A 26,502-nucleotide genomic window follows, 5' to 3' on the forward strand; every position below is an offset into this window, starting at 1 on the left:
TATACTTTTCAAATGCTATATTATAAATGTTTAAGTTAAATTTTAAAATAAATAGTTTTTATTAATTAAGCACTGACTGGAAGCTTGCAAGAGATGACTAATTAAAAACTGTGCATTAAGGGTTTCTTGGTTTTTTCTAAAAAAAAAGTAGAAACTTTTAGTGATAAAAATTACAATAAAAAGAGTTTAATAATTTTCTAAAACAGATGAATAAATTAATATAGAAAAATCGAAGGATAGATAGAAAATTGTAGTTAGAAGTTAGAGTTTAACTTTTATACAAAAGCGTAAAGGATTTGAAGACAAGAACATAATATAAAAGGAAAGAAAGAAAGAAATAGGTTGTCATATACATACATTATATATATTTATAGTTCACCAATTATCAACGTACACTTTTGACCACTCTCACGTCCATGCATTTTTTATTCATTCGAAGAAGAATCATACCAAAATAGAATATAATAAAATATGAATTCAATCCACATATATAATATAGCATTCGTCTTCATATGATATTTAACCTTTTCATTTTCAATTAATGGGAAACTTAAACTCATAATTTTTTTTAAACAATTTTTTAATTAAAATACTAAAATGGATATATTTTTATTACTATTGATTTTGGATAAGTATTAGTGTTAAATTGGATCATTCGGATTATACTGATTGACTCATTATGAGTTGGGTTAAAATTAAATGAGTTCAATCTAATTCACTTTCTAGTAAGTCAGAAATTTTACAACTTAACTCAATTCATCAAGAATTGATGGGTTAAATGAGTTGCCTCGTTAATCCACGTAAAATTTAAAAAGAAAAATATTTTTGTAATCATCTACAAACCCTAGAAAACAAAAGAGTACGAGGCAATAGAGGAAGGTGAAGGATTGGTGGAAGTGCAGCAAAGGAGCGACAATGGATCGTCGAATAGATGCGGAGGAGCACAAAGAACGCTGAGAAGAATTGGAGGAATCCAAAGCAACACAAAAGAACACGATGGATCATTAACCAAAAAGTGATGTTCAATGAAGGAGAACACGACAAACCATGAATCAAAGTAGTGGTGTTTGAAGAAGGCGACAGACCACAAACTAGAGTAGTGGTGTTCGACGAAGGAGAATGTGACAAACAACAAACCATATCGAGGGTGTTCAATGAAGGAGAACACAATCGGAAATCGAGAAAATATCAAAAGCCCTTTGGCCTAAGAGGCGAGTGGTGGTGTTCGACGAAGGCAAGCAACTGAGCGATGGCGTTGTGTTTAGCGATTTCCTTACCATGGAGAATCTTTTGATTTAGTGAACATGGGAGAGAAAGCAACGAAATAAGGGTTTCTTTTCTGGTTCAAAGATAGAAAATAGGTTTTTTAAAAAATAAATGGGTTGCGGGTTATGTGAACCCAACTTGGTTCAAACCCGCTTAACCCGCAAGTTAAGTAGCCAATCCCGTTCTCGCCTATAATGGGAAAAAAATTTCAATTTCTCAACCCGACAGGCTCAAACCTGTGGAGCTTCGAGTTGGCTCATATATTATGACCCATTTTGACATGTCTAGTCGTGAGCTAAAAAAATAATGTCAACACATAAATTGTTTGTTTGGATTACGATTTCTAATTTTTGACATGAAGTCGTTCATACGACTTTTATTTATATGCACGTCTCAAATCTAAGAGGGAGAAGGGAACCTTTACATGAAATGAAGAAGGAGAGTAATGTAGCCACGTCAATGGCGATTCTGGTTACGTGTTGTAGTCGTGCCAACGGCAACCTAAGTTGGAAGACGTAGTGATAGTGTAGTGGTGACGAAGTAACCCATGATGTTTCATGACTCACCAAAGGTTGGTGCAAGCATATCTAAAAGGATGCACGAGCAACACGAATAGAGTGCTTGGTAATGACCACTCAAGCTAGACGAGCTGTGTGTGGCAACGCTTGTACTGAGAGGGACCAAGTCATGCAGTTAAGATGAAGAAGAGAGGAATGTCATCGATGATGTTTACAACTCCGATTCCAACGAGGCAATGACTATGATCCACATATGATGAGTGTTGCAATGGGAAGATTCAACTACCATCTAATTGAATGTCATATGCAATGCAAGTGACTTAAGGACAAAAGTGTGCACAAAGAACACAATTTAGTGTTTGAAAATACAAATTGGAAGTCGTGGCCAAGTCACACTAGTGAAAATAAGGGCTTTGGCACCAATTATTTTGGAAATTATAATTTGGTTCTTTAACCGAAACATATTCAAACGAGGTAAAAAAAATGTCAGATTTTAGGCTTCGATTATGAACCGAAGCTTATTCTTTAATTTATGTTTCGGTTCTTTCTTTAACTAAAGCTTATTCCTATATTTGAGTATGTTTGGAAATTATACAAAAAAATTCAAATATATGATTATACAAAAAAAATTCAAATATATGAGTACGTTTGGAAAGACTTTTTTTTTTTTTATTTAAATCAAAACATATTATTTCAAAAGCATTTTTTTCATTAGTGTAAACGACCTTTTAGTTAATTAATAAAGAAGACGTTTGGTTAGCTCACGACTTACCCCGAAACCTTGTAGCTATTATGGTATTTTAGCTAGAAAAATGCACCATACAAGTGAAAAAAACCTAGACTAACACTTATATTTCCAATACTAATATAGAAACATTAAAAACCATACTTTTTATTTTCTTGTATAATTTAATGAATCTTTCTTCTTATATATATTATGATTTTTGAAGATAGAAAATATGCAATATTTTCCCAGTTGGCAAATTGAATGCCTGTGCATGTTCTCAATTAAAAGTTCGTTGGGGTAGTTGTATCCACTACCCATCTCTTCTTTCTCACTTACAATCTTTAAAACCTTGTCATCTTCCACATTTCTTTGCACCACATTCATATTTCTCACAACAACTTTCTACAAACATGGCAGATCAGAAGAATGACAACCCAAATTCGGAAACTGTTAATGTTGAATCATCAAAAGGAAGGAATAAACTTCCAAACTTTCTTCTATCAGTGAGGCTAAAGTACGTCAAGCTAGGCTACCACTATCTCATCTCCAATGCTATGTACCTTATGCTCATACCCCTTCTTGCCGTAGCCTCAGCTCATCTATCAACCCTTTCCATCAACGACTTTCTCCAACTCTGGGAGAATCTCAAGTTCAACCTTCTCTCAGTCACTGTGTGTTCAAGTCTCATGGTCTTCCTTGCTACCCTTTACTTCATGACCCGACCAAGGGGTGTGTATCTCATGGATTTTGCATGCTACAAGCCTCACGTCGACTGCACCTGTACAAGGGAGACTTTCGTTGAGAAGTCTGCTCTCACAGGGACATTCTCGGAGGAGAACTTGTCCTTTCAGAAGAAGATTGTAGAGAGGTCTGGTTTGGGACAGAAGACTTATCTGCCCCCAGCAATCTTGAGTTTGCCACCAAAACCTTGCATGGCTGCGGCTAGGAAGGAGGCCGAGGAGGTGATGTTTGGAGCCATTGACCAGCTGCTGGAAAAGACTGGAGTCAAGGCTAAGGATATTGGGATTCTGGTGGTGAATTGCAGCTTGTTCAATCCCACACCATCCCTCTCTGCCATGATTGTCAATCACTACAAGCTCAGAGGGAATATCCTCAGTTATAATCTCGGTGGCATGGGTTGCAGTGCTGGTCTTATCTCCATTGACCTTGCCAAACAGCTCCTCCAGGTTTATATAATATATGTATATATTTCACAAAGCATTTAATGTTTAGCAGAGACAGTTTTGATATTGATAAATTTTAGGTTCATCCAAACTCTTATGCCTTGGTGGTGAGCATGGAGAACATAACTCTGAACTGGTATTTTGGAAACAACCGATCAATGCTGGTGTCAAACTGTCTGTTCAGAATGGGAGGAGCGGCGATACTCCTGTCGAACCGCTCCGGCGACCGGAGGCGGGCGAAATACCAGCTGGTCCACACGGTGCGGACTCACAAGGGAGCAGATGACAAGTCGTATGGGTGTGTGTTCCAAGAAGAGGATGAGACAAAGAGAATAGGTGTGGCACTCTCAAAGGACTTGATGGCAGTGGCAGGAGAGGCCCTAAAGACGAACATCACAACACTGGGACCACTGGTGCTTCCCATGTCAGAACAGCTCCTTTTCTTTGCCACCTTGGTGGCTAGGAAAGTGTTGAAGATGAAGATAAAGCCCTACATCCCTGATTTCAAGCTGGCATTTGACCACTTTTGCATCCATGCTGGAGGTAGGGCAGTGTTGGATGAGCTGGAGAAGAACCTTGAGCTAAGTGAGTGGCACATGGAACCTTCTAGAATGACCCTATACAGGTTTGGAAACACTTCTAGCAGTTCCTTGTGGTATGAGTTGTCCTACACTGAAAGCAAAGGGAGGATAAAAAAGGGTGACAGAACTTGGCAGATTGCATTTGGTTCTGGTTTTAAGTGCAACAGTGCTGTTTGGAGGGCTTTGAGAACCATCCATCCATCAAAGGAGAAGAATCCTTGGATCGATGAGATTCATGACTTTCCTGTTCATGTCCCTAAAGTCGCACCCATTAATGCTTCCTGAATCAAAAACAACCTTTTTTCTTTTTCTAAATCAAACAAACATTGTTCATTTTTAATGTTATAGCTGATCATGTAACACTTGTTCAAGTTATAAAGACTTTGCATGCAGTTATTCTCTCATTCATTATTTTTCTTATAAGGATTTCTCTAACTCAATGACCTGCATGATTGATTATTAACATCTGTGTTCGATATTACGTTTCTAATGTCATTTTCAAAGTTAATACTCAAAATTAGGTTCTGGTAGAAACGATAGAGGTCGACTATATCATGTTATAAAGAAAATAGACGTATTAAAAAAATTATTCTAAGTGACTAACTGTTACAAGGTTTTTTTTTTTCCTTTTTTGGGTGAAGCTACTCAAAGCTTCTTTTGCATCACGGAAAAAATCATTGTCTTAATGTAATTCAATCAGTCAATTTAATTCTCCTAAATGCAAATAGAGACATTTAATTACTATGACAAATATTTCATTTATGGTGGATTTTCATTTTCAAAAATGGTGTGCTTAGACTTTTCGTCGTACATAAAATCTTGTTACAAACGAAAATATTTTTAAGAAAATTATTAATTATCTAAACAAAATTTCTGAAATCATGATGATCTCAACTAAATTTTATAATTGTACATCCAACCACACTAATAAAGTGGGGTTTTAATTTGTAGCCGTGTAGTACGATACAGCCATATAAAGCCAGGGAACTCGTGCCATAAAATAGAGAACAAAACACTCATTTAAGGTGGACAAAATAACCTAAAATAAATACGTTCATAAAACATTGCTTAAATAACATTTAATATATGTAGATAAAATCATTTTAATTGCTTAAAAAGAAAGATGTCAAATAACTGTTATGTCTTTTATTATCGTCAATACTTTCTATTGTTTATAAAATATTGATATTTATATTTTTGTTAATAACTATCCGATCATTCTATAAAAATTGTGTTTTTTATTTGCAATGAGAAGCATCCTCTAGAAATATTGGATCAGAATGAGTATTCAAGTACGTAAACTTTTCATTTCAGAAACGAAGGGGATATGTAAAAGCGTGTTATGATGATATGTGCCATGAAAGAAGATTTTTGAAACAGATTACAATTCAAATCGTACAATTCTTACCATTATAACTACTCTGGTTGAATACTTTCGAGAGATTTGAATAGAAATCGTCATCCATGATTGTTGCTACATAAGAAAAGCAAAAACTTGTGATTTGGGCAAAGAAATGACAAAGTGATGAGTGTGGGCACTAGTTTTAGATCTATCACTCTCTTACCTTGTTTGTCAATGAATGGGAAGAAAGCTAAGTAGAAGAAGTTTTTTTCAAGATGGTGGTTGGGAAAAGATTCTTAGAACTGGAGATATAAATATGAAACAAAGCTTGTCGCTTCGTCGATGTTTATGAAGTACTGTGAGAACAAAATATGACAACGGGATACATTTTCATTATGATGAAGACGACACCTAATAGGAACTCGGAAACAATGTGAAGGAGAGTAGAACTCTGGGATTCTTGTTTCAACTTCGTTGTAGAACCAATGGCTATTTTTCTTTTCTTTTGTAATTGAATATTGTACTGCATGTATGATATGTGGTTAATCCCGTTGAATATTGTAATTCTTATTAGGATGCGTTTTGAATTTTGACCTAATAAACTGATCAGATATGAGCATAGTTATGAAATAATTCCATGAGAGAGACCATTTCTCATTCTACGAAACTGAAGAAAAAATAGAAACTAAAAGGATTTGTCATCATACAACTGGAGTACATTACAACTTAATACACACGAGGTATTGTACAATCCTAGAGAGAAGACATGTACATATATAATTTGAATCTTCAAAGGAACCAGTCATCCAAAAAGCTAATCCAAGTAGAAAAACTATATGTAGAACAACTAATCACTAAGGAATACCGTATCAAGGTTTGGCGTTTACATACCCCATATGCCACGAGCCGTTGCAACTTTGTTATTTGGTCTAGATGTTAGTTCATACAATATCCTTGCAAATGTATCAGAATATCTTCCATCAGTGAAAAGTATCTCAGCAAACGCATTCTCATAAGCTAGCAGCAAACTTCTGTTCTGCGGTTCAGAAACTAGGCTTTCCAATATCATGGCAGCTTTCCGGCAAACTTCTGGAACTGGATGCGGTGTCTTTATCACTTTAAGCAATCGATCAATAGCCCTGTGTTTGAGGGATCTTGATGAGTGTTATTTAAAGAAAATTACTGACATAAATTACCTTTTCTCAGAATCAAAATGTTAGTGTTCTAAAAAAAATGGAATAAGGAGTTCACCATCTCTCGTTAGCAATCTTCAACCTGCAGTCCATATTTACTTCTGCAAGGTTATAGAGTGCACCTATAGCAGCTGCCTGTGCATCTAATGCCGGCATGCTGATGAGATCAATTAAGCGCTTGTGTATCTGCAGAAATAAACCAATCTTGATTATATTTTTTTGGAACATGCAACAAACTAACAAGCAACATCCCACGCATAAAATAAAGTTTAACCTGCGGAAAAAATGGCAGCAAGAAAGGTTCATTGTCAGGATTAATGATCAAACGCCCGAGTAATTCAGCGGCAGCACAATGCCAGGCTTTGACTGCAGATTCCAACATCCCCATGATAGCCTGAACTGCCCGTTTTTCTCTGTAAGTAATACAACAATTTATCAATCAGCAAAAGAGAATTACAATAGTGCGCAAAAGTTATATTCAAGATAGATCACTCACTTACGTTATTTTAATAAATGACGGTTTGGATGAGCTAAATATTCGAAGATCCAGCAGGGGAGCTAAGTTAACAATTGTCTCCAGAGCATTTGTGACAAGTTCATCATCCTCTATCAACATTGTGAACATTTGGATTATAATAAAACAGTGAACAAACTCTTCTCGTGATAGGGCAGCACATAATGGTGATTAAAAGAGAAAAAAAACTTTCATCACAGATTTAGAGTTTCTAGAAACCTACAAAAATCAGATTCTTCCTTTTGTTTTAAATAGTTCTCCTTTGAACTAAATCCTGTTAGAAGCACAGTTGGAATCTAAATGCGGACACCTCTCTTTACAGGGACAAAAAATCAACATAAGACATAAGATGTTTGGAATACACTTAAATTTTAGGGAGTAGGTTTTATCTAAACAGAATTTGACATAAAACTAATTTATAAAAGTCCAATTCAAAGGTTGGTATTGTTATGAGGACAGGGTATGATAGGATTTGTTACACAATGATACCTTAAACTCCAGACGAAACCAGTCAATGTCTTTGCTCATTTTTAAGCCAAATGGATTAGTCCACGTTTCCAGAAGTTCCAAAAGCTATGAAGGATATGGTAGTACTAGTGCTTTTTTTTTATCAATGTATGCACATACTATACAGAATCATTTAACCATTAATATCATGGTCACATCCATACTACGGGTTTAGTACCTCATGGACTAATATATTAACAATAAACTATAGGGACCTGTCCAACATGAAACATAAGGACCATTTACGAGTGATGAATAAAAACTACGGAAATCAAAACCAAAATTACTGAAAAAATTGTTTCGAAAACCCAACATGCATTTTTTTTTTTTTTTTGCATCGAGTTTTTTCATTAACGGATTAAAATATAAGTTAGTCCACCATCTTTTGTTTTACAGTAAAGAAAAAAGAGATGATTCCCTATGCTCTTCTTTTTTATTTGTATAACAATCAAATAGCACTACCAAAGTGTTTCAAAGAATATAACATAATGGTAGGGACCTAAACCAAATGAGAAAATTATTAGGAACAGAAACCAAAAAAAGTGGAAGCCAGATGGATAAAATATACTTTAAACCTAAAAAGATAATAGGTTATAACAAGCAGATATCCTCACCTACAAGATGATCTTCTATGCATTGGAAGGCTGTTTCCAAACAATGACGATGTTGGGCCATTATAACTTCATTATCTGGCATGAAAGAGAAGTTCCTGATGATATTTGAAGCAGCAACAGCACATTGCTGTTTTTCTGCTCGCCCTTCATCATCTAAATTAAACAGACCATCTTCATCAAGCCATAACTCTGTAAAACGAGATTTTGTCACACCACTGTGCTGTGTTGATTCTGTACCAGCAGAGCCTGATCCAACACTGCACAAAGAGAATCATCCTACAATGAAATTCATTCTCTTACCACCCCATCTCCAAAAGAAAAACATACAATTAATTGAAAAATTGAAAACTGAAAATCAAAGATGATATTCAAGAAGAACAAATTTACCCGGGGCGGTGGAGAGCACTAGTCGAGCCCAACGCCTGATATTCATTCCCAAATCCTGTCACAACAGAACTAGCACCTAATGTTCTGACTCTTGTTGACTTGGCTAATTCCTTTGGGAGTGCTATATCCCGCCAATCATCTATCTGTTTCAAGTTACAACAGAACCGTATAAAATATTAAAAGGGTAATAATTTTAACAACATACNGGGACCAAAAAAATCTTCTATGAACATTTTCATAAAATTCAAAACAAGATTGGTGGCACATACAACTTGAAGGAGTGCATCAAGCAAGCCNGGAATTTTCGCAAGGGGAGTTGCATCCTTTCGCATGTCATCCTTTTCTTTAAATGAGAGCAGAGTAAGAGTATTCAGAGCCCAGGTCAGCTCACTCTTCAGACCGCTTTGAAGAGCTAAAACAATTCTTTTATTGTTCTGATCTGCAAGAGAAATATAAACAAAAAAGGGTTCAAAAAAGAAAAAATTAAAACACTGCAATTTGCGAAAAAGAATGCTCCCAGATACTTAAGAAACCGATGTTATCCTTACACAGCATACCCTAGCCACAAAGTGGACTTGCAGTGTTCTACGCTATTATGCGAATAATATAGTTCCTCGAATTGAAACATCAAATTAAGTGGTTATTCATGTCATTAACAATAAAAAAAATTGTTTATTAAAATTCAAAATATGATTATTAGTGCAAGAATGCGTGTGTTGTGTAAATTCAGACACATTAAAACAAAATACAATTTTTGAAGAGAAAATGTAGAACCAATTATGAGTATAAAGATTCATGGAAAGGGAAGAAGCTGTGAACTAACCGGCAAAGGAGTTGTGAACGTGAAGGGAAGGACCAAGAAGGGTTGACGGAGCTGCCGAATCGGCGGCCGAAGCCGATGCGGAGGCACTGCTACTACCGCTTCCGAATGGACGGCCCCTCTTGGCCGGTGGCGCCGCCCCACCTCCGGCGGATCCACCGGACTTGCCCTGTTCCCTCTTCTGCATCCCTCTCACTCTAGGGATTTTCGGGTTTGCGTTGCGATTTCGAACTGTTTTGCTTGGTATCTTAGTTGGGCTTCTTTTTGGATCCATGTTGCAGGGAAGGCCGAGATATTTTCGTACAAAATTATAATGTACACCTCCCATATTTATAAATATACCTCCATCTATATTTTTATTCCTAACATACCCATATCAAGATAAAGGCTCAGATTACATTTCCGTAGAGTTTTTCTTCTTTTATGTCAAGAATTGGTCTTATGGGGATGACAATTTCATCTTAGTCCAATAACTTTAAATATTAATTAAATAAATATTTTATAAAAAATATGATTTTATTAAATATTTAATATAAAAAAATATAACTATATAAATATAAATCAATATTATTAACTAATAATTCAATAAAGATCAAATAATTACATGAAAAAATAAAAAATATTAAATATATATTTTTTAAAAACGTAGAAACATATTTTTGAAACCCATGATCTAAATTCTAAAACTTGGATAATTTAGACATTCCAACAACCCCATGGAGGAATATGAAGAAACAATGGGGTGGAAGAAGAAATAGCCTTACCCAAATAGGTTTCTGGGCTTCTAAGTACAACCCTTTTGGGCTTTCTTTACCTTCTTTTCATAAAGGACAATAAATAATATAAATCCTAAAATAAATAAAGTTCCAAAAATTAGAATTTCCAATAAATTCAACATTTAAATGAGTGTGAATAGGACCTACATTAATCCCATCAAACTAATAATGGATAGTTCAATAATTTTTGTATTGTACATTCAATAATAGTAGTTTGTGTAAAATATTTTTTTATGAAGTTTCGAGAGAGTCTTACAATAAAAAGAGGACAAAACATTTTATAATGATTTTTTATTTTTGTCTTTTTTGTCATCAATAATTATTTGGTACACTTTACTACTCCACTTCTAAAATAACAGCATTTAAAATTACTAATGTTACAATATAAATTTTTACACATTATTTTAGTCTTAATTGAAAGCATGGACACAATGTGATGAAGAAAGTGAATGATGAAGAGGAATGTAAAAATCAATATTGTACTAAGGGGTTTGGTTTGAGTTAGATAGGAGTATGGGAAATGACTATTCCAAAACTCAAGGTTTCAAAAACCATGAAAGTGGTTGAACCAATCAAGGACTCCTCATCAAGATATTTTAAGGTTTTTCTATGGTGTTTCATCATACAGGACCTACTTGGTTTGTTTTTTTGCTTCATTTTAGGTACTTAAAGTTTCAACAAATTGCTGTTTTGGTTAGAAGATGAGAAGGTATTTTTTTATATTTTGGTGAACTTTGTTTAATGTTGTTCTCCCGAAGAGTTGGTGGTAATTTGATATCAGTTGGTTTTGGTGAGAATCATGCATCTGCAATATTCTTTGATATGATTGATAGCTGGTTGTGCACACCATGCATTTGATTGTTTGCACAGAAATGTCAAAATGTATACACAGTCTTAATGTCAGCTAGGTTACAAGGTCAGGGGTGAGCTATAGTTGTATGAATCCAACAGAACAAAAACAGTGTATTAACATCAAATCTCTGGCTCCATGTGTAGGGCTTCTACTTCTGGCTATATAGTTATAGATTCCATACAATCATTCATCCAGATCATAGACCTTGTCAGTGTTTGTTCCAATGTTACCATGATTTGTTGGTAACTCCAGGAGTAGATGAGGAAAATTAAAAGATGATGGATGAGCTTTTTTTTAGCAATAATGAGGACCACTTGTGTGTGCTGCTGATCACAAAATAGCTAAATACTATGTAATTGATGCATTATGGCTATGTTGTTGTTAATCATGAAACTGCCAAAATTATGCAGAACATAGTTATCTCTGCCAGCTAGTGGATGGGCCAGTTGATATACATGTATAACTTATGCTTTTCGTAGCATCTAATGTTGATTACTATTTTTCCAAAAGCTACTTTCCTTGACCCTCCATGTCTTGTAGCATTGGTTGATCTAATAATAATGTTACTTCATACATATCCCTATACTTTTCCTGTTAACAGATTTCAATTAATATTATAAGAGTAGTTGACATCTGTGTGGTTCTTATCTATATCTGCTGTAGGCTTTTTAGTTTGATTTGAGGGGTATCAATGTCAAGAATAATTTCATGGTAATTTTTTTACCCATCTACATTTGGTTGTGCGTTTCATTGTTCCACTCTTAATTTTTAAAAAAATTGGTGAATGGATTTTCTCTTTTTGTAAAACTAAAGAAAAAAGAATAAGAAAAAGCTGAAAGAAAACACCTTAAAGCTCAACAACGTAGAGAACATGGTATCTAAGGTTGATTCCACGTTTGTTACATCGCTTTCGGTCACAGAAACAATAATAAATGTCGATTTTAAAGTTTGAAATTTAATCTCTCTCAACTACTGGTCTTTCCAAGGAAATTCAACCCATCTAGAACTTTTCTTCAATGTCAGTTTAATGTTGAATAATTGAATCAACCAACCCACACAACATAGCATTATCTGATAGAGAAAAGTGAACCAATACCATTTCTGCATAGTCAAATTAAACATTTCATGTTTCATTTCTTTATAATTTCAAGGGGGGGCATAATGTTAGAAGAAAAATAAAGAACCCCACCATAAGATGATGTCCAACTATAGTGACAAATAAGAACATAGATAGCCAATTTTGTGGATTAGTTTCGGTTAATAGTGTGTAAGGTGGGGCACTCAACCTTTGTAATCTTATAAAAAAACCTCAGCAACACTGAACAGTGTCAGTGTCCGAAAAGGTAACCATAAAACGTAACATAATAGGAGCTGCAGAGTAATTCTACTCCATCTTTATGTCATACAACTTCTGCTTTGGCATTTTGCAGTAGCATAAATTAGATTTCCCATCAACCAAACAAAACCAGTCAAAGGGTAATGAATAGGCCTAAACCATTACAAAGTGATAACAGGATAATCATCATCTCCCCTTAGAACATGATGAGTCATGATGCATTTTGTAAATTGAGAATTATCTTTCTTAGTTGATATGAGAATAGTTTAACTTAACTAAGTACTACTAGTGTTTAATTTGAGATACTGGAAGAGAAAATTACGACCTGAAGGGAAAAGAAAAGATGATGGCAATTTCATGATGGCAAACATGGTAAAGGGTAAAGGCAGTGCAAAGAGACAAGCAAAACAGATGCACTAGCACTATGTCACACAAACACACCACACTGGTTTTGTACAAATATGTATAAAGTAATAACTTAAAAGCAGTGAAAGGCTTTTCATTTTCTAACACCCTTTATTTGTTTTTTCTCTCTGCTCATCTCAAAATGTCATTTACTGTATTGGGATTATGCCACAGGCTTCTGGGATTCCTCCACTGGAGCAGCAGACCATGAAATGGAAAAGCATTATATGCAGAATCTCTAGATCCTAGTGATCCTAATTCCTGAGACAAATTTAGTTTTTTTTTTGTTCTGTACTTCAATTTTATTTTTTTCCCTGGATGTTTCTGATTCCTGTGATACATAATATATATACTTTTCCTAAAGCAGTGATGCAAGCTGTTCTCTGGTGAATAAGTTAATGAATCTTATGCTATTTTCCTGATGATGTTGATTGTACTGCTTCACCACACTAACTGCAAACATAAGAATATCCAATGAACCAATGGTAGCAGAGAGATAGCCATACCTCATATGGTAGCAATAAGTAAAATTTAGAGGACCCCATTTCAGCTAATTGATAATTAAATTGAAAGCAACACCTTACTTTTCTTTTTCACCCTTCTATGTTTATTTTTTCCTTTTTCTCTGTGAATTTTGAAAGCAATCTTTGAATCACCAGATACTGCTCATTGGCTTAGAGTTTACATGACAGTGGTGGTTTTCCTCATAAAACTGCTCCTTCTCTTGTCCTTTGGAATTGTGATTTAGCTTCAAAAACCTATCACAAACAACCTATTAATAAAACATTGAAATTGGAAAACTTAAACTTAACCCATTTTATGATCAAATCTGATATAAACAGTAAAATTTAGCCATAATTGAAGGTTTTGTTTAAGTGAATAAAAAATCAGTGAATAGTTTTTCTTAACAAATTATTTAAAGAGTGTAATTCGAAGCTTGATAATTGACATTGAAATGGAGGAAAGTGTCTCTTTCTCCCATGTGGCATCAGTTTTGTCGCATATGAGTGAGTCGTGACTCTCCAGTAATATTTATTGGTAAAATAGGTTGCAACTTGTGCTCTAAAATACCACAAAAAGATGACCAATCATAAATTATTCTAATTCAACCCACAAAAATAATGTTTTATAATCATAACATCATCCACTATTGGTTCAGTTAATCAAGTTGGTTATATATATAAATGAATTATATTTAAAGAAAATAAAATTATACTAGTAATTTTTTTTTCTTTGACTTAGTAATAAATACTTTATGTAAATTCAAAATTTCAATACTATTAAAAATGTATGATAAATGTTATATTAACAAATATTGAACTCATATTATACACAAATATACAAGTCAAATGATAAAAAAAAAAATTTTATCATAATATGTCAGTTTTCTACAAACTAAATATTTCAAGCCATAATCTCACTTTATTATATATGATTAATTTATGTTTACTTTAGATTTTGGAAGAAAGCATGAATAGTATATAAATAAAAAATTGTGATTTTTAATAATATTAAACTAATGTGTCATAATTCATTAAACATTGTTAGAAGGTTTTGTGCGTGTGGGGTCATGAAAAGTTGATTTTTTTGAAGATGATTGAGAGTGTCGTATTTCTACTTTTTGTTTGGATAATGAAAAAAGTTGGCTCCTATTTGTGTGTTTATGTTCCTAAGATTATGAATCCTTGGTTAACATTACCATGACATCCAAAACAACATAACATGATGTCTTCTATAATGTTAATTTTGTTTTCCTATAAAGTTGGCTCCTATATAACACCATATAATGAAATATTACTAACTTCAATTTCTAATATTAAAAATTTTAATTTAAAATATATAAAACAAAATTAAAAAGTAATCCATCAAATATTATAAAATGCACATAGTTAACTATATCTATAAATATAAAATAGATAATAATAAATAAATAAATAAGAATAATATACAAGTATTAAAACAGAAAAATAGTAATGAATTATAAATTAATTTATAACATAGTTAATAAACTATTATATAGCTTATCATTGTGAAAGACATTCTTAATTAGAAACATTCCATCTATATATATACTAAACTATTCAATTCTCCAATCTCTATGAGAGGTTTTTGATAAAAGGCAATAAGCAAGTGGAAGGTGTATAACATAAATAAATTTCTTTTGAGTAGAATTAAAAATTAAACTTTTTACACATAATTATTTTATGAATAAATATAACAAGGTATAAAAAGTAAATGATTCTATAATATTTTATGATTAAAGCAAAAACTAAAATCCTTAAATTCATTACAAGATAATGATATTATTAACTTAGTCAACTAACCCTTTCATCCCTCCAATAATTTAGATATGCTTTTGATTTTATTGCTGGCCACTTTATTGTATCATATACTTATGTCAATCAAGTCATGAAGAAAATATCTCTGGCTGAATATAGTAAAATCAGTATAATAATTTTAATATATTATTATTACATGATTTTTTTATTTTTAAAATACCCCACGTATTATTAAATAAATTCAATATATCATATATTAGTAAATTGAAAATATCATTTTATTTAAATCTTATTTAATTTATAATTAAATTAAACAATGAATAGCATATAGTCTGACACAAACTGAACTACGTAGAAAAGTTTATGCCACTCAAAATAGATTTCAACATATATAAACGCGTATTTAAATTTGTTCAACTATTCTAATGTTTGAATCATATTTTTCTCTATCTAGTCAAAGTTAATTGGAAGCTTAATTTAAGTGTAATATATGTTTGGTAGCTATATTACTTTGAGATTTAATTCAATGTTATATGTTATTTTAACTTGTAATTTCATCATTCATAATACCAACTTTAGAATTGAGTTTTGTTGAACATAACCAATTTTTAAAAAAATCAAGGAACTTGATATTTTATTATGATACTTCATTAGGTCATATTTTCAAGTTCAACATTGATTTAATAAAAAATTCAAAAATATATTTATATAGAGAATCTAACCAACATGTGAAGTTATATGTTATAACAAGATTTATTCAACTTTAATAATCTAATTTATTAATAGAATATATTCATATAATATTTAATGATTAGGTAAGGTGTTACATTATTTCTATTAATTCATTAATTGTTATAGATTATCATATTTGTCTATATTATTTTATACTCTTTTTAATTTTATCACATGAGTTATAAAATTCATAAATTTTATGAATACACATAGTATTTTAGTAAAAAATACACATTCATTTGTATTCATTTTCTCATACTCAAAAGATTCCAAATTTTTTTAAAGACTTGAACGTCGAAAAGTCTTTTGCAAGTAGATCTCCTCTTGCTTTCCAATCCTTAGGAGTACACATCAAAGTTCTTCAATCCACTTAGATATTGTCACTTATTCGAAGATTCATGCTCAGAACCATAATAAAAACATTTGGTGTCCACCGTATTGTTCTAGTAAAACTTAGCCCCTGCCTCACTATTTAATGGTCACCACACGCAGTCAAGTCCAACCCAGTGACGGCTCTTCAATATCAAATCAAATGCTAAGAAACTCAAAGGCATAGAAGATTGAATCCAGATATACATAAGATTCCTAGTGGTAGAAACGATTGTGCCTTTTGGTTGTCTGTGTAGGCGACTCAACCCTCATTGCAAAAGGTATGCCCTTTTTACTGTTGATTACCTTCTTCTCCCTCTTGAGAACCACCATGGTGACCCCAAGAGAAGCCAGCACAAAAGGGGTGACGGAGAGGGACTCTCCATGAGGAAACCCTTTCATCAAAAAGAGGAGGAGAATTGGGTTTGTAGGAGTAATATCCCTCTCCAACATGGAGCGACGACAACCATAACCAATATCAGAGGAGGAAAATGAAGACATACCTATTATTCAAGAAAACGTAGGAATGAAAAGGAAGACTTAGAGGAAACAAGGGCGACTCACAAAAGCAAACAAAGGGGGAAAGAAATGCCAAACGTGAAAAAGAAATGCGAAGAAACAAAGTATAAAAGCAAGGAATTCAAAATGAAACGATGGTTAGTCAAGCTTCATTTCCCTCCCTAATATGAGTAACTTTTGATGTTTCATTCTCCGAGTTCAACTGTTAAGATGCAGCCATGTTAGCCACGATCAAAACCATTTAATTGAAGCGAAGTTTTACACCATGTTTTACAAAAACTCCTCATTAATGCTTTACATTCACCGATAAAATTATCATTAACTCAGCAATACAAGCACTAGAGCATGTCTAAGCCAGAAACACCCAACAAAGTCTACCCAAAGTAGCAACACTAAGCACAAGTCTGCCTAGACCACCACTAGAGTTTGCCTAATTCAGCAACACAAAGTGAAGTGTGTCTAAGTCGACAACACCAAGCAAAGTCTGCCTAAGTCAGTGGTACTTATGTGAAAGAGACGGCTAAGGTAAGGCAACAACAAAGTTTGCCCAATACATCCGCATGGTTAAAGACAACCACGTACAGCTCGACCTAATGGTCAACCCATCTGCAAATCCTAAAAGTTGACCACTATTTGGCCAAAGGGCCAATCATAATCACAACAAGCACCTCCCACACGATGATCAAACTCTCGATACTGGGAGCTTACGTACATACCTAACCCAAAAAATATGCTAAATAATATGGATCAACAAGACACATTTAGCTTTGCTAACTTAAAGGGGTTAAGAGAGTATTCTAAAATATATTTGTTGGTGCAAATATTTATATATTAAGAACATATGTAGCCAAATTTGTAGTCTGATTACATCGTAATATTTCTTAATATTATATATTTATAAAATATTTGGTAAATCAGGTAAAGTGTCATATTATCACTATTATTTCGTTATATATACGATAAGTTATTTTGTTTGTCGATATTACTTGATATTCTCTTGATACTATAAGGCACATGATCAATAAACCGTATAAATACATGTAATATTTCACGAATAAATACACGTTCATTTGTCCTCATTCTTAAAAGTCTTATAGAATATTGTAAGTCATGAAGTTGTAGTCAATAATGTTGGAAGTCCCACATCGACTGAAGATAAGGCCAATTTATAATATATAAGTGAGGTGCAAACCTCACCTCACAAACTGGTTTTGTGAGGTTGAGTTAGGCTTAAAACTCACTTTCTAGAAGTCTCACATGGACTAAAGATAAAATCCACTTTCTAATAAATAAAATTATTTTATTCATATTATACTTTTAAAAATAAAAATAATCACAGTGCAATTTCCTTTTAGTTCATTATCTTATCATGAATAAATTACTATCTCTTACTAAATATTTAAAATGAAAATAAAATAAATTATATTATATTTTTTAATAAATATTCATTTTAGGATATAAATATTATCCTATTACATTTTATAATACGATAAAAAAATTAATTTTGAAATACAAAATGTTAATTCCATTACTTTTATGTAAATTTGATTAACACTTATATGAATTAAACACGAATCTTTATTAATTATACGAGTCTTCTAGTAGAATACTTCAACATGGTAATTCTTTATAACGAAGGAAAAAAATATTTTATAATATAGATCATAAAAGAAGATAGTAGTAATAATAATAGTAAAAAAAGATATGTATAAACAATTACGTAACCACCAATCAAGCTCTACGGTATTTGATGTAAGCAACTATTATTGACAAATTAATTATCTGAATTTTTGTACTAAGTAACGTATTTTTGATAGATCAGTGGATTCGTATAATAATGTGTTTGCTTCACGCAATAAATTAATATACAAGAATTCCCTTCTTACAAGCAATTTTTTGGAACATGTCTTCTCCTTTATATTTGTACAAACCCTTCATTCCAAGTTTTGTTTATGCTTAAGCTAAAGTGTGAAAACTCTTAATACCAAATTAAGTTACTACTAATTATGGAATTTTTCAATTTTATACAATGCACTTTATTATTAAATATTTTCAAACACGTGTTTCATAGATAAGTACACCATATAAATATTAAAGAAACATGAATAAAAATTAGTAGTAAAAATAGCTAAAAATTCTATATCATAAGATTAATTTAATTTTAAAATATAAATGAATATAAATTTAAAGTCTCTTGAAAATGAATAATAAAAAGCGTATTTGAAAGAATGATTCATAATGATAATCATGTATAGATATGATGAGAGAAGATGCATTATGGATGATGGATGTGAGAGTGGATACACATCCATATGGTATGATATTATGATATGATATGATATGATGATATGAGTGGCAATAAAGAAAGAAAAGAGTAGCTTGTGAGAACAAAGGAGACATGTCAAATCAACATTGGATAAAGGCTTTTCACTTTGTTTTCTTTTTCCTCCAGGTTAGGTACCATAAATAAATATTTTTAGTATTTAAAATTAATAAAAAAGATTTATTTTGAGGTATAAAATATTAAAAAATTGCATAATTAAGAGAAAGTATATATTTCGTGTGGGTTGGGCAAAGCTTTGTAAAAAAATCAAAATTCCACTTCCTAAGTAACCCTACAACCAAACAAACCAACATTAAACTAAAAATTAAAACCCATTCTTATGTTAGAGGTTAGGTGTGGGGTTGCTTTCATCACCCTATTTATCAGTTTATGTCTATTTATTATTGCAAACTTTAAAAAATACATTTTTTTTTTTTAATTTTCAATGGTGATGTTTATTATTTTTTAAAGTTTTGAAGGCAGAAGGAAAAGGACTCCTATTTTTTGCTCTGACAGGAGAGCTTTGTGATGGGGCCCACTCGCTTTTTAAATGAGTTTTGCAATATTAGTAATATCATAAATAAATGCCTATTTTTTTCAAATATTATATACTGCAGTTGGGCATCGCAATGGATTACTGGGGCCCACTGCAATCATTGTGAATTATTTATGTTTAGTTCACAAGAGTCTCCTAAATTCCTAATCCTATCATGAGAGCAAGAAATAAAGAAACAAGTTATCTCAACTTATGAAAATTAAATAATAATTTACAAAATAATAGAGCAGAATATAACATTGATAAATAATAAATTCTCCATCTTATCTAAGTTATCTTATATTTTGTATTTTCTATCTTTATAACTTGTTGTATGCTTTCTTTTTTATTACTCCTTTTCATTCATGGAAAAATGATAAAGCAAAAGCAAGTTGAGATGATAGAAGGAGCAAGAAATAACCAAAAATATAGAAAAATGGTTCTTTTTAACACATACATTTTTTATATTTATTTAATATTATCTTTTCTTAGAATATAAAAATTTATGTTTTATATTTATTTTATTTTTGTAATATATATCATACGAATGCAAAAATGTATCTTTCCTGTCCTTATTAAAAAAAATATAATATAGTGGTACAAATATGTGCCCTTCATGGCATCTCCCCAGAGTCAAGTTTCAGTGACCACAATCAAATTTTTCATTAGTCAAAGTAACTGCTCACCTAATCTGAGTTTCCTTTTTCTTTTCGTTTTTTTTTACAGAAAATGTGGATTCAAAAAACAATTCCAAAATATCTTTTTCCTGTTTCTCAATTATTGAAAATTTTGAACAACTTTTTAAAATTTTAAGGTATTAAACATAGTATTTATTTATTTATTTTTTTGTTGGTAGTGGCTTGTAGTATGTATGAGTAACAGTATCGGAAATAATTAGGCATATTCTGTCAGGTTTCATTTAAAGGGCATTGCTTGGTGAGAGAAAGGAGCAGAGATTTTCACTTTTTCACTTTTCCTCTTTTGCTTTTGATGTACTCCAAAAGATTTTAAGATAAAATAAATAACAAAATAGAAAATTATTTTTAACGTACCAAATGCAATAATAATTTACACTCTCTGTCTCTTCTCCTTCAAGTGATTTCTTCACGAGTTCCCAATCCTCACGAAATTCAAGATGCCACGACCCTTCTTTCTTCTTCTTCTGCTCCATCCTGCGTTTTCACCAGTCCACAGTCACTATAAATTTTTATATAATATAATATAATTATTAATTGTGATACCAGTAGTTTACACATATTCAATGTTTCTCTATATCTTTATCTATTCCAGAGTTCAATGGATATTAGAGAAAATTGGAAGAAGAAAAAGGAGGAGGTAGTTGAAGTCCTTAATCAAGTGTTCATCAAAAGATGAGAAAATTTAAGATAGCAAAGTTTCATACTTCCTTGTCTCCTTTCAAGGGACCAGAACATTGTGAGTAGTAGCACTATGCCAAAAATATTTTGAAAGTTGCTGGGTCGTGTAACTTGTAACTTCTCTCTGCACTTTCTCAATCATGATGAACCAAAACCAACACTCAGAAAAAAGAAATAAAAATAAAAATAAAAATAAAAAGGGAAAAAATTGTTGCTATTCAAAACAATAAAAAAAGAAAGAAAGAAAATTCTGATCATAGCAGAAGCATAGTACTGACATTTGGGAAATCGAAGCAAAAGAATCTCTCGGCGCCATGCATGCATCCTCAGGTGGTTTTTCTTTTCTTTTTCAGTTTTATCAACTTTAGAAAAATTTTAATTTCAGCTTTTGATTTTATTACAGATCATATTGCTGTAGCAACAGCTTCTTACACTTACATGGTGCCAACCAAAAAGAAAAAAAAATAATAATAACAAAAGTTACTTCTTACAAATTTTCCCTTGCTAACAAAAGAAGGGAAAACAAAAATACTTCATTAAAAAGGGAGCCTCATCCGATATTTTCTCTTATATTTTAATTTTTTAATTTCAGAACTAAAAAAAAGAAAAATAACAAAATTTTTTTCTATGGTTTGTCCTTGAGAAGAGAGGCTAATCCGGTAACCACCTTGGTCCCTCTCTCGAGGCTCTTCGGCTTCACCGCTGGCGGTTGCCACGCCGTGGTAGGTGATGGCGACTCCGCCTTCTCCTTACCGGAATCAGTCTCGGACTCGGTCTCGTTCTTCGGCGGTGACTCGCTGAATATCAGCTCCAACTCACCGCAATCGCTCTCCCTCGACGCTGCATCACCGGAGTACATTAGTTCCGGCGGAGCTACGGCGACTTGCACGGAGGAGGACGGGGGTTGCTTCTCCCTAACGCTAGACGGAGAGAGCCACTTCGCGAGCATGTAATCGCGCTTCCTCCAGGGCGGGACGTGCATTCCTTTCTTCTTCAAACTCTGCTTTGCCGCTTCGGAGACAATAGCCACGATCTGCTTCAGTCTCTCAGATTTTCCAACGAAGATGAACGGCAGCGATTGAAGAATTGCCTTGTAACTTCCAGTGGATCTCGCCACCTCAAACTCGGATCGAAAATCCACATCCACGATCAACCTCTCACCTTCCACAATCGCATCTATGAATTCATATTCACCTAAACCAAAGACGCAAATACCCTGAGTCGGCCAAATTCAAATTCAACTCCAAATCCAAACTCAAATTGAAATTCACAGTTAATTAACATTACCAGCAGGACATGACGAAGTTTTCTCCCATTTCGATTTGCAGATGGAAGAATCGTAACCGAGAGCGGAGGAAAGTGCTTCCGCGACTACCTTTATCAGATCGTCTTTCCTCTTAAACAACTTGCCGTTTTTCTCCACGATTCTAGCCACGTCAGCTAACAGGTTCCTCTCGCCTACACTAGCGCAGGGGATCAGAGTCTGCTCACCACAAAATCAAAATTGTCATAAATCAAAGAAACTGTGATAAATTAAAATAAAATAAAATTGGACTAAAATTGAGATCGACTGTCCACCTTGAGCGATTCAGCGGCGTCGGTGGTGGATGATTCTGGTGGCGGTGGAGCACCAAAGAGATCGAAATCGTCTTCGTCGGAGCTATTTGCGTTGAAGCAGTTGCAGCGGTTGCGACCGCATTTCGGTGCCGGAGGTTGTTCCTCCATGAAATTCTGCACCATTTTCGCCAAGCACACCGAGCTCGGTTCGAACTCAGTTGCTACATCTTTGTTGTTCTTCGGTAACTGACGGTCAAAGACGAACAACCGTTTCAGACGCGACTTCAACACCGACTCGTTCCGAACCACCACGGCGTCCTTCACCTTCTCGGAATCGATGTCGATTGCAATCGGTTGAACCTTCATCGGAGCCATGCGTTTCTTCTGCTACTCTATATTTCAGAGCTTCTAATATTTTTTTTCTCCAAAAAAAAAAAAAACAAACCCTATTCAACACACATTCACCCTTCTAACTTCCTACACCAGTCAATAATAAGTCACGGATTGAGCGTGTTCTTCATGAGAGAGGAAAGGTTAAAAGAAAAAAAAAATAATTCGTAATTGTGTATGTACGGTTTTCTTTTCTTCTAGGCTACGAGAGTGAAGGTTTCAAGGTGAGGGTTTTCGTGAAACACGTGGCGACGGTGGTCGGAAAGACGAGCGGTGGTTATCGAAGGGGAGTTTTGCGTCGCCGGAGTGTTCATTCTCCGGCGGTGAAGAAGAAGAAAGGTTTTAATATTTTTTTTAGTTTTTCCTTTTTGTGTGTTTGAAATTGTTCTGGATTAGGTGACTTGGTGGGATTGGATTTTATAACGAGTCAAGGTTGCTGACATGGACATTCTGACGCCACGTGTTCCCGACGTGGCACCAGTCGTTTGGACGATGAAGTTTGATAACCGCACCCAGTGTGCACGGAAAGGTTTATCGACCGAACGACGCGTGGTACGAATGATTGCCTCAACTCTGAGCTTGTGAAGTTACCGTTCAGCCCTTCACTGTAATAAAAAATACCCACTTTCATTTCATTCATTAACTGATTGATTAATCATGCTGTTTTTTTTTCAAAAGAAATTAAAATTATATAATTTTTAAATAGAAAAAAAAAGCTAATGATGCGTGAGAGTGGAGAGATGGAGATCTTTATGGCGTGTATGTGAAGTCCATGCTGTCATAGATGTTTGCGCCTAAAGTTTTGGACACGTGTCCATGAAAAATGGTTTTATACTATAGTTTTTTATTTATATATCCATATAAATTTAAATACTTTGTAATTTGAATGATTGGAAGGCATCTAATTTATTCATGTCACTAGCATAAACTATATAATATACATAATACTCATATTATATAAAAAAAAAAAACTATTAGAGAGTGTCAATAATATATTTTATTTCATCTCTTCTTCTTGGCATCATTTATCCTAAGTGGTATAGAAGAAGAAAGATAAAAATTGGTAGAAATAATAATATATGAAGTCAATGTTATTTAAATATTTTATTTCCTTAATATTAAGAATATAAGTATAGCCTTTGTTTTTAAGATGTTATAAGATGATTTTGTTGCAGGAATGATGATAAAGCCTAGACATTGATGGTGCAATGATAATGTAGGTAGATTATGCGTCATTTTAGCAGTGTCGAGATTTGAAATTTTGATGAGCATAGAAAGTTTAGGTTGAAATGATGGAAGGAATTGTCGTTTGTGAAAGTTAAAATGGTGAAAACAAGAGTTATTACAGAGCAGGATTGAAGAGGACTCTACCATTCTCATCATATTTTTTCACTCCAAAACTAATATATCATTTTTATAAGTAACATAACATAATTCACTTAATGTCAATTGGGGAACAAGAATTCAATGGAATCTTTTATGAGAAAAAGAAAAAGACTGAAAAAAGATGAAAGGGATATTTCATTTACCTTTCATTTGGTTTGGCAAAAAGAATAAGATGTTGTTCACTTGAGTGGATTTAAAAGAGAGTGATTGAGTAGATTTGAGAGGATTTAAAGATAATCTTTTTTGTTGTTTATTTGATTGAATTTGAAGGTAAAAGAAAATAAATTTGAAAGTAAAATTTGTAAGAATTAGTATAGGATTTAATTTATGTGACAAATTAAAAAAATTTTACTTCCAAATCTATTCTCGATTACCTTCAAATTCAATCAAATAAACAACAAAAAAATTATCTTCAAATCTTTTCAAATTCACTTAATTATTCTCTCTCAAATTCACTCCAATAAACAAAACCTAAGAAAAATTATGAAGTTGAGCTTCGTGAGTTTCATCATGATAAGGAAGGAAGTAAAATTTTGTGGTGAATGAAAGAAGAATTTAACATAAACATGAAAAATGTAATGAATGATATTTCCATTGGAATTCATCATGAAGAAAAGTTATGTGGCCCAGCACTCATTGGTAACATCAAAGAAACAATATTGTTTTTGTTTATGGGATTTTTTTTTGTGTACTACTATGGTCTGTAGCTGCAATCACAATGTCCCTTTTCCGAACCTTAACATTTCACCTTCTTCATCTTTAGCTCATTGTCTGTGCTACTTCATTCTTCAACTTGAGTTTTGGTATTCAAGACACGTGCACAGCACATGAATATGTTTAATTAATATCAGAAACATTATTATTTTTTGAATTAAAGAAAATAATTTAAGTGAGAAAGCTTAATTTCATAATCCTTTAAGGATTATGATGTTGAAAAGGGAAACGGTTGGCAATTAGTGATGCATAATGATGTTGAATGGATTAAGGATTAAGGCCATTGGATTTTTATTTTTCCATGATGGAAGACATTTGATGCATCTTTAGTGAACATCTTTTGATGATGTCTGCTGAAATTATTGAATTTTCTTTTTCAAAAATCTTTTGGAACATGGGATGGTTATTATGAAAAATGCTTTAATTTTCCCATGGTTTTACTTTTTGTGTGACTTCAACTAAAGCTTCACTAATTGGATATCTTTGTAAAACAATCATAATTATGAAAGAATTTTATATATTTAACCTTGCTTTCACATCATGCCATTAGGCCCAATTTCATGGGTTATTTTACTTTATATAATAATATTAATATTAATATTTTGATGGGATTGATTGTAGACCACATTGATATGTGTGGAGTAGAGCGATGACGAATGGCAGAATAGTGAGTTGATTGCATTATTAAAAAAAAATGTTTGTGTTTGTTTGTATCAATTGGTACAAAAGTTGGTGTGTAAAATAAAAATGCCTCATTTTCCTAAGTTTATGTATAAAATAAACAACAGATAATGACTCATTAGGACATAAAGGTTATTGAAAATGAAAGCCTTGTTCGACATCATACCTAGTCCTCACCAAAACATTTCTTACTTTTTTTTTTCTTCTTGTTTTTCATGTCAATGGTAATAAAGGATTATATCTGTTTATTATCATATCTTCTGTCTATTAGAGATAAGACTAATTTATAATATATAAATAATGCAAATCTTATTTCAATAATAAGTTAATTTTATAAAATTAAGTTAAACTTAAAAGATTTTCTAAAAAAAAATCTTTGCAATATAAAAAAAATGTAAATTAATTTGAGAGGAAGTGGGGACCTAATAATTGGCAGTGTAGAAGCTGTTACTCTTGTGTTGTGCATTTCAAATGTGTGGCAATCTCTCGGCCAGACTTTCTCTTCTATCATTATCCAAAAACATTTTATTTTCTCAATTATTTTAGTAACATTTTATTTTATTTTTCTGATGTGCATATTTCCTCCATTTCATAATAAATCTGTGCTTTCAATCTTCT

At 32.8% G+C, this 26,502-nt stretch overlaps 3 protein-coding genes and 1 long non-coding RNA gene across 5 annotated transcripts; 2 read left to right on the top strand and 2 right to left on the bottom strand.

The window, feature by feature from the left end:
* Window positions 1-2,864: 2,864 nt before the first annotated feature.
* LOC106772800 (3-ketoacyl-CoA synthase 11) lies at window positions 2,865-4,684 on the top strand. The gene is made up of 2 exons (XM_014659394.2): window positions 2,865-3,698; window positions 3,776-4,684. The coding sequence occupies exons 1-2, from the start codon at window positions 2,922-2,924 to the stop codon at window positions 4,559-4,561; spliced, it is 1,563 nt and encodes a 520-aa protein (XP_014514880.1). The 5' UTR covers window positions 2,865-2,921; the 3' UTR covers window positions 4,562-4,684.
* Window positions 4,685-6,286: 1,602 nt separating this feature from the next.
* On the bottom strand, window positions 6,287-9,886 carry LOC106769762 (armadillo repeat-containing protein LFR). Of its 2 annotated transcripts, none has more exons than XM_014655506.2 (8): window positions 9,657-9,884; window positions 9,103-9,272; window positions 8,834-8,976; window positions 8,447-8,703; window positions 7,312-7,417; window positions 7,086-7,224; window positions 6,870-6,997; window positions 6,287-6,757 (listed from the first exon to the last, which is right to left on the bottom strand). In XM_014655506.2, exons 1-8 carry the CDS (start codon window positions 9,838-9,840, stop codon window positions 6,502-6,504), a joined length of 1,383 nt encoding a protein of 460 aa, XP_014510992.1. In that variant the 5' UTR covers window positions 9,841-9,884; the 3' UTR covers window positions 6,287-6,501. The 2 variants fall into 2 exon arrangements, with proteins under 2 accessions (XP_014510992.1, XP_022640587.1); XM_022784866.1 differs by having other exon boundaries at window positions 6,630-6,772; window positions 9,657-9,886.
* Window positions 9,887-10,886: 1,000 nt separating this feature from the next.
* LOC111242316 lies at window positions 10,887-13,517 on the top strand. Its single transcript, XR_002669113.1, has 3 exons — window positions 10,887-11,138; window positions 11,946-11,993; window positions 13,198-13,517. It is a non-coding gene; the product is annotated as an uncharacterized LOC111242316 (long non-coding RNA).
* Window positions 13,518-21,519: 8,002 nt separating this feature from the next.
* On the bottom strand, window positions 21,520-23,508 carry LOC106772733. The gene is made up of 3 exons (XM_014659302.2): window positions 22,735-23,508; window positions 22,444-22,639; window positions 21,520-22,350 (listed from the first exon to the last, which is right to left on the bottom strand). The coding sequence occupies exons 1-3, from the start codon at window positions 23,086-23,088 to the stop codon at window positions 21,782-21,784; spliced, it is 1,119 nt and encodes a 372-aa protein (XP_014514788.1). The 5' UTR covers window positions 23,089-23,508; the 3' UTR covers window positions 21,520-21,781.
* Between the last annotated feature and the right edge of the window lie 2,994 nt (window positions 23,509-26,502).

The sequence above is a fragment of the Vigna radiata genome, chromosome 8 (genome assembly GCF_000741045.1).
Source record: "Vigna radiata var. radiata cultivar VC1973A chromosome 8, Vradiata_ver6, whole genome shotgun sequence".
Taxonomy (NCBI): domain Eukaryota; kingdom Viridiplantae; phylum Streptophyta; class Magnoliopsida; order Fabales; family Fabaceae; genus Vigna; species Vigna radiata.

Excerpts from the sequence above, each read along its gene's own strand:
- LOC106772800 (XM_014659394.2), top strand. The coding sequence starts at position 2,922 with ATGGCAGATCAGAAGAATGACAACCCAAATTCGGAAACTGTTAATGTT. Across the intron at positions 3,699-3,775 it reads TTGCCAAACAGCTCCTCCAG|GTTCATCCAAACTCTTATGC; the intron begins GTTTATATAATA and ends GATAAATTTTAG.
- LOC106772733 (XM_014659302.2), bottom strand. The coding sequence starts at position 23,088 with ATGGCTCCGATGAAGGTTCAACCGATTGCAATCGACATCGATTCCGAG. Across the intron at positions 22,640-22,734 it reads ACGCCGCTGAATCGCTCAAG|ACTCTGATCCCCTGCGCTAG; the intron begins GTGGACAGTCGA and ends TGTGGTGAGCAG. Across the intron at positions 22,351-22,443 it reads AACTTCGTCATGTCCTGCTG|GTGAATATGAATTCATAGAT; the intron begins GTAATGTTAATT and ends TCTTTGGTTTAG.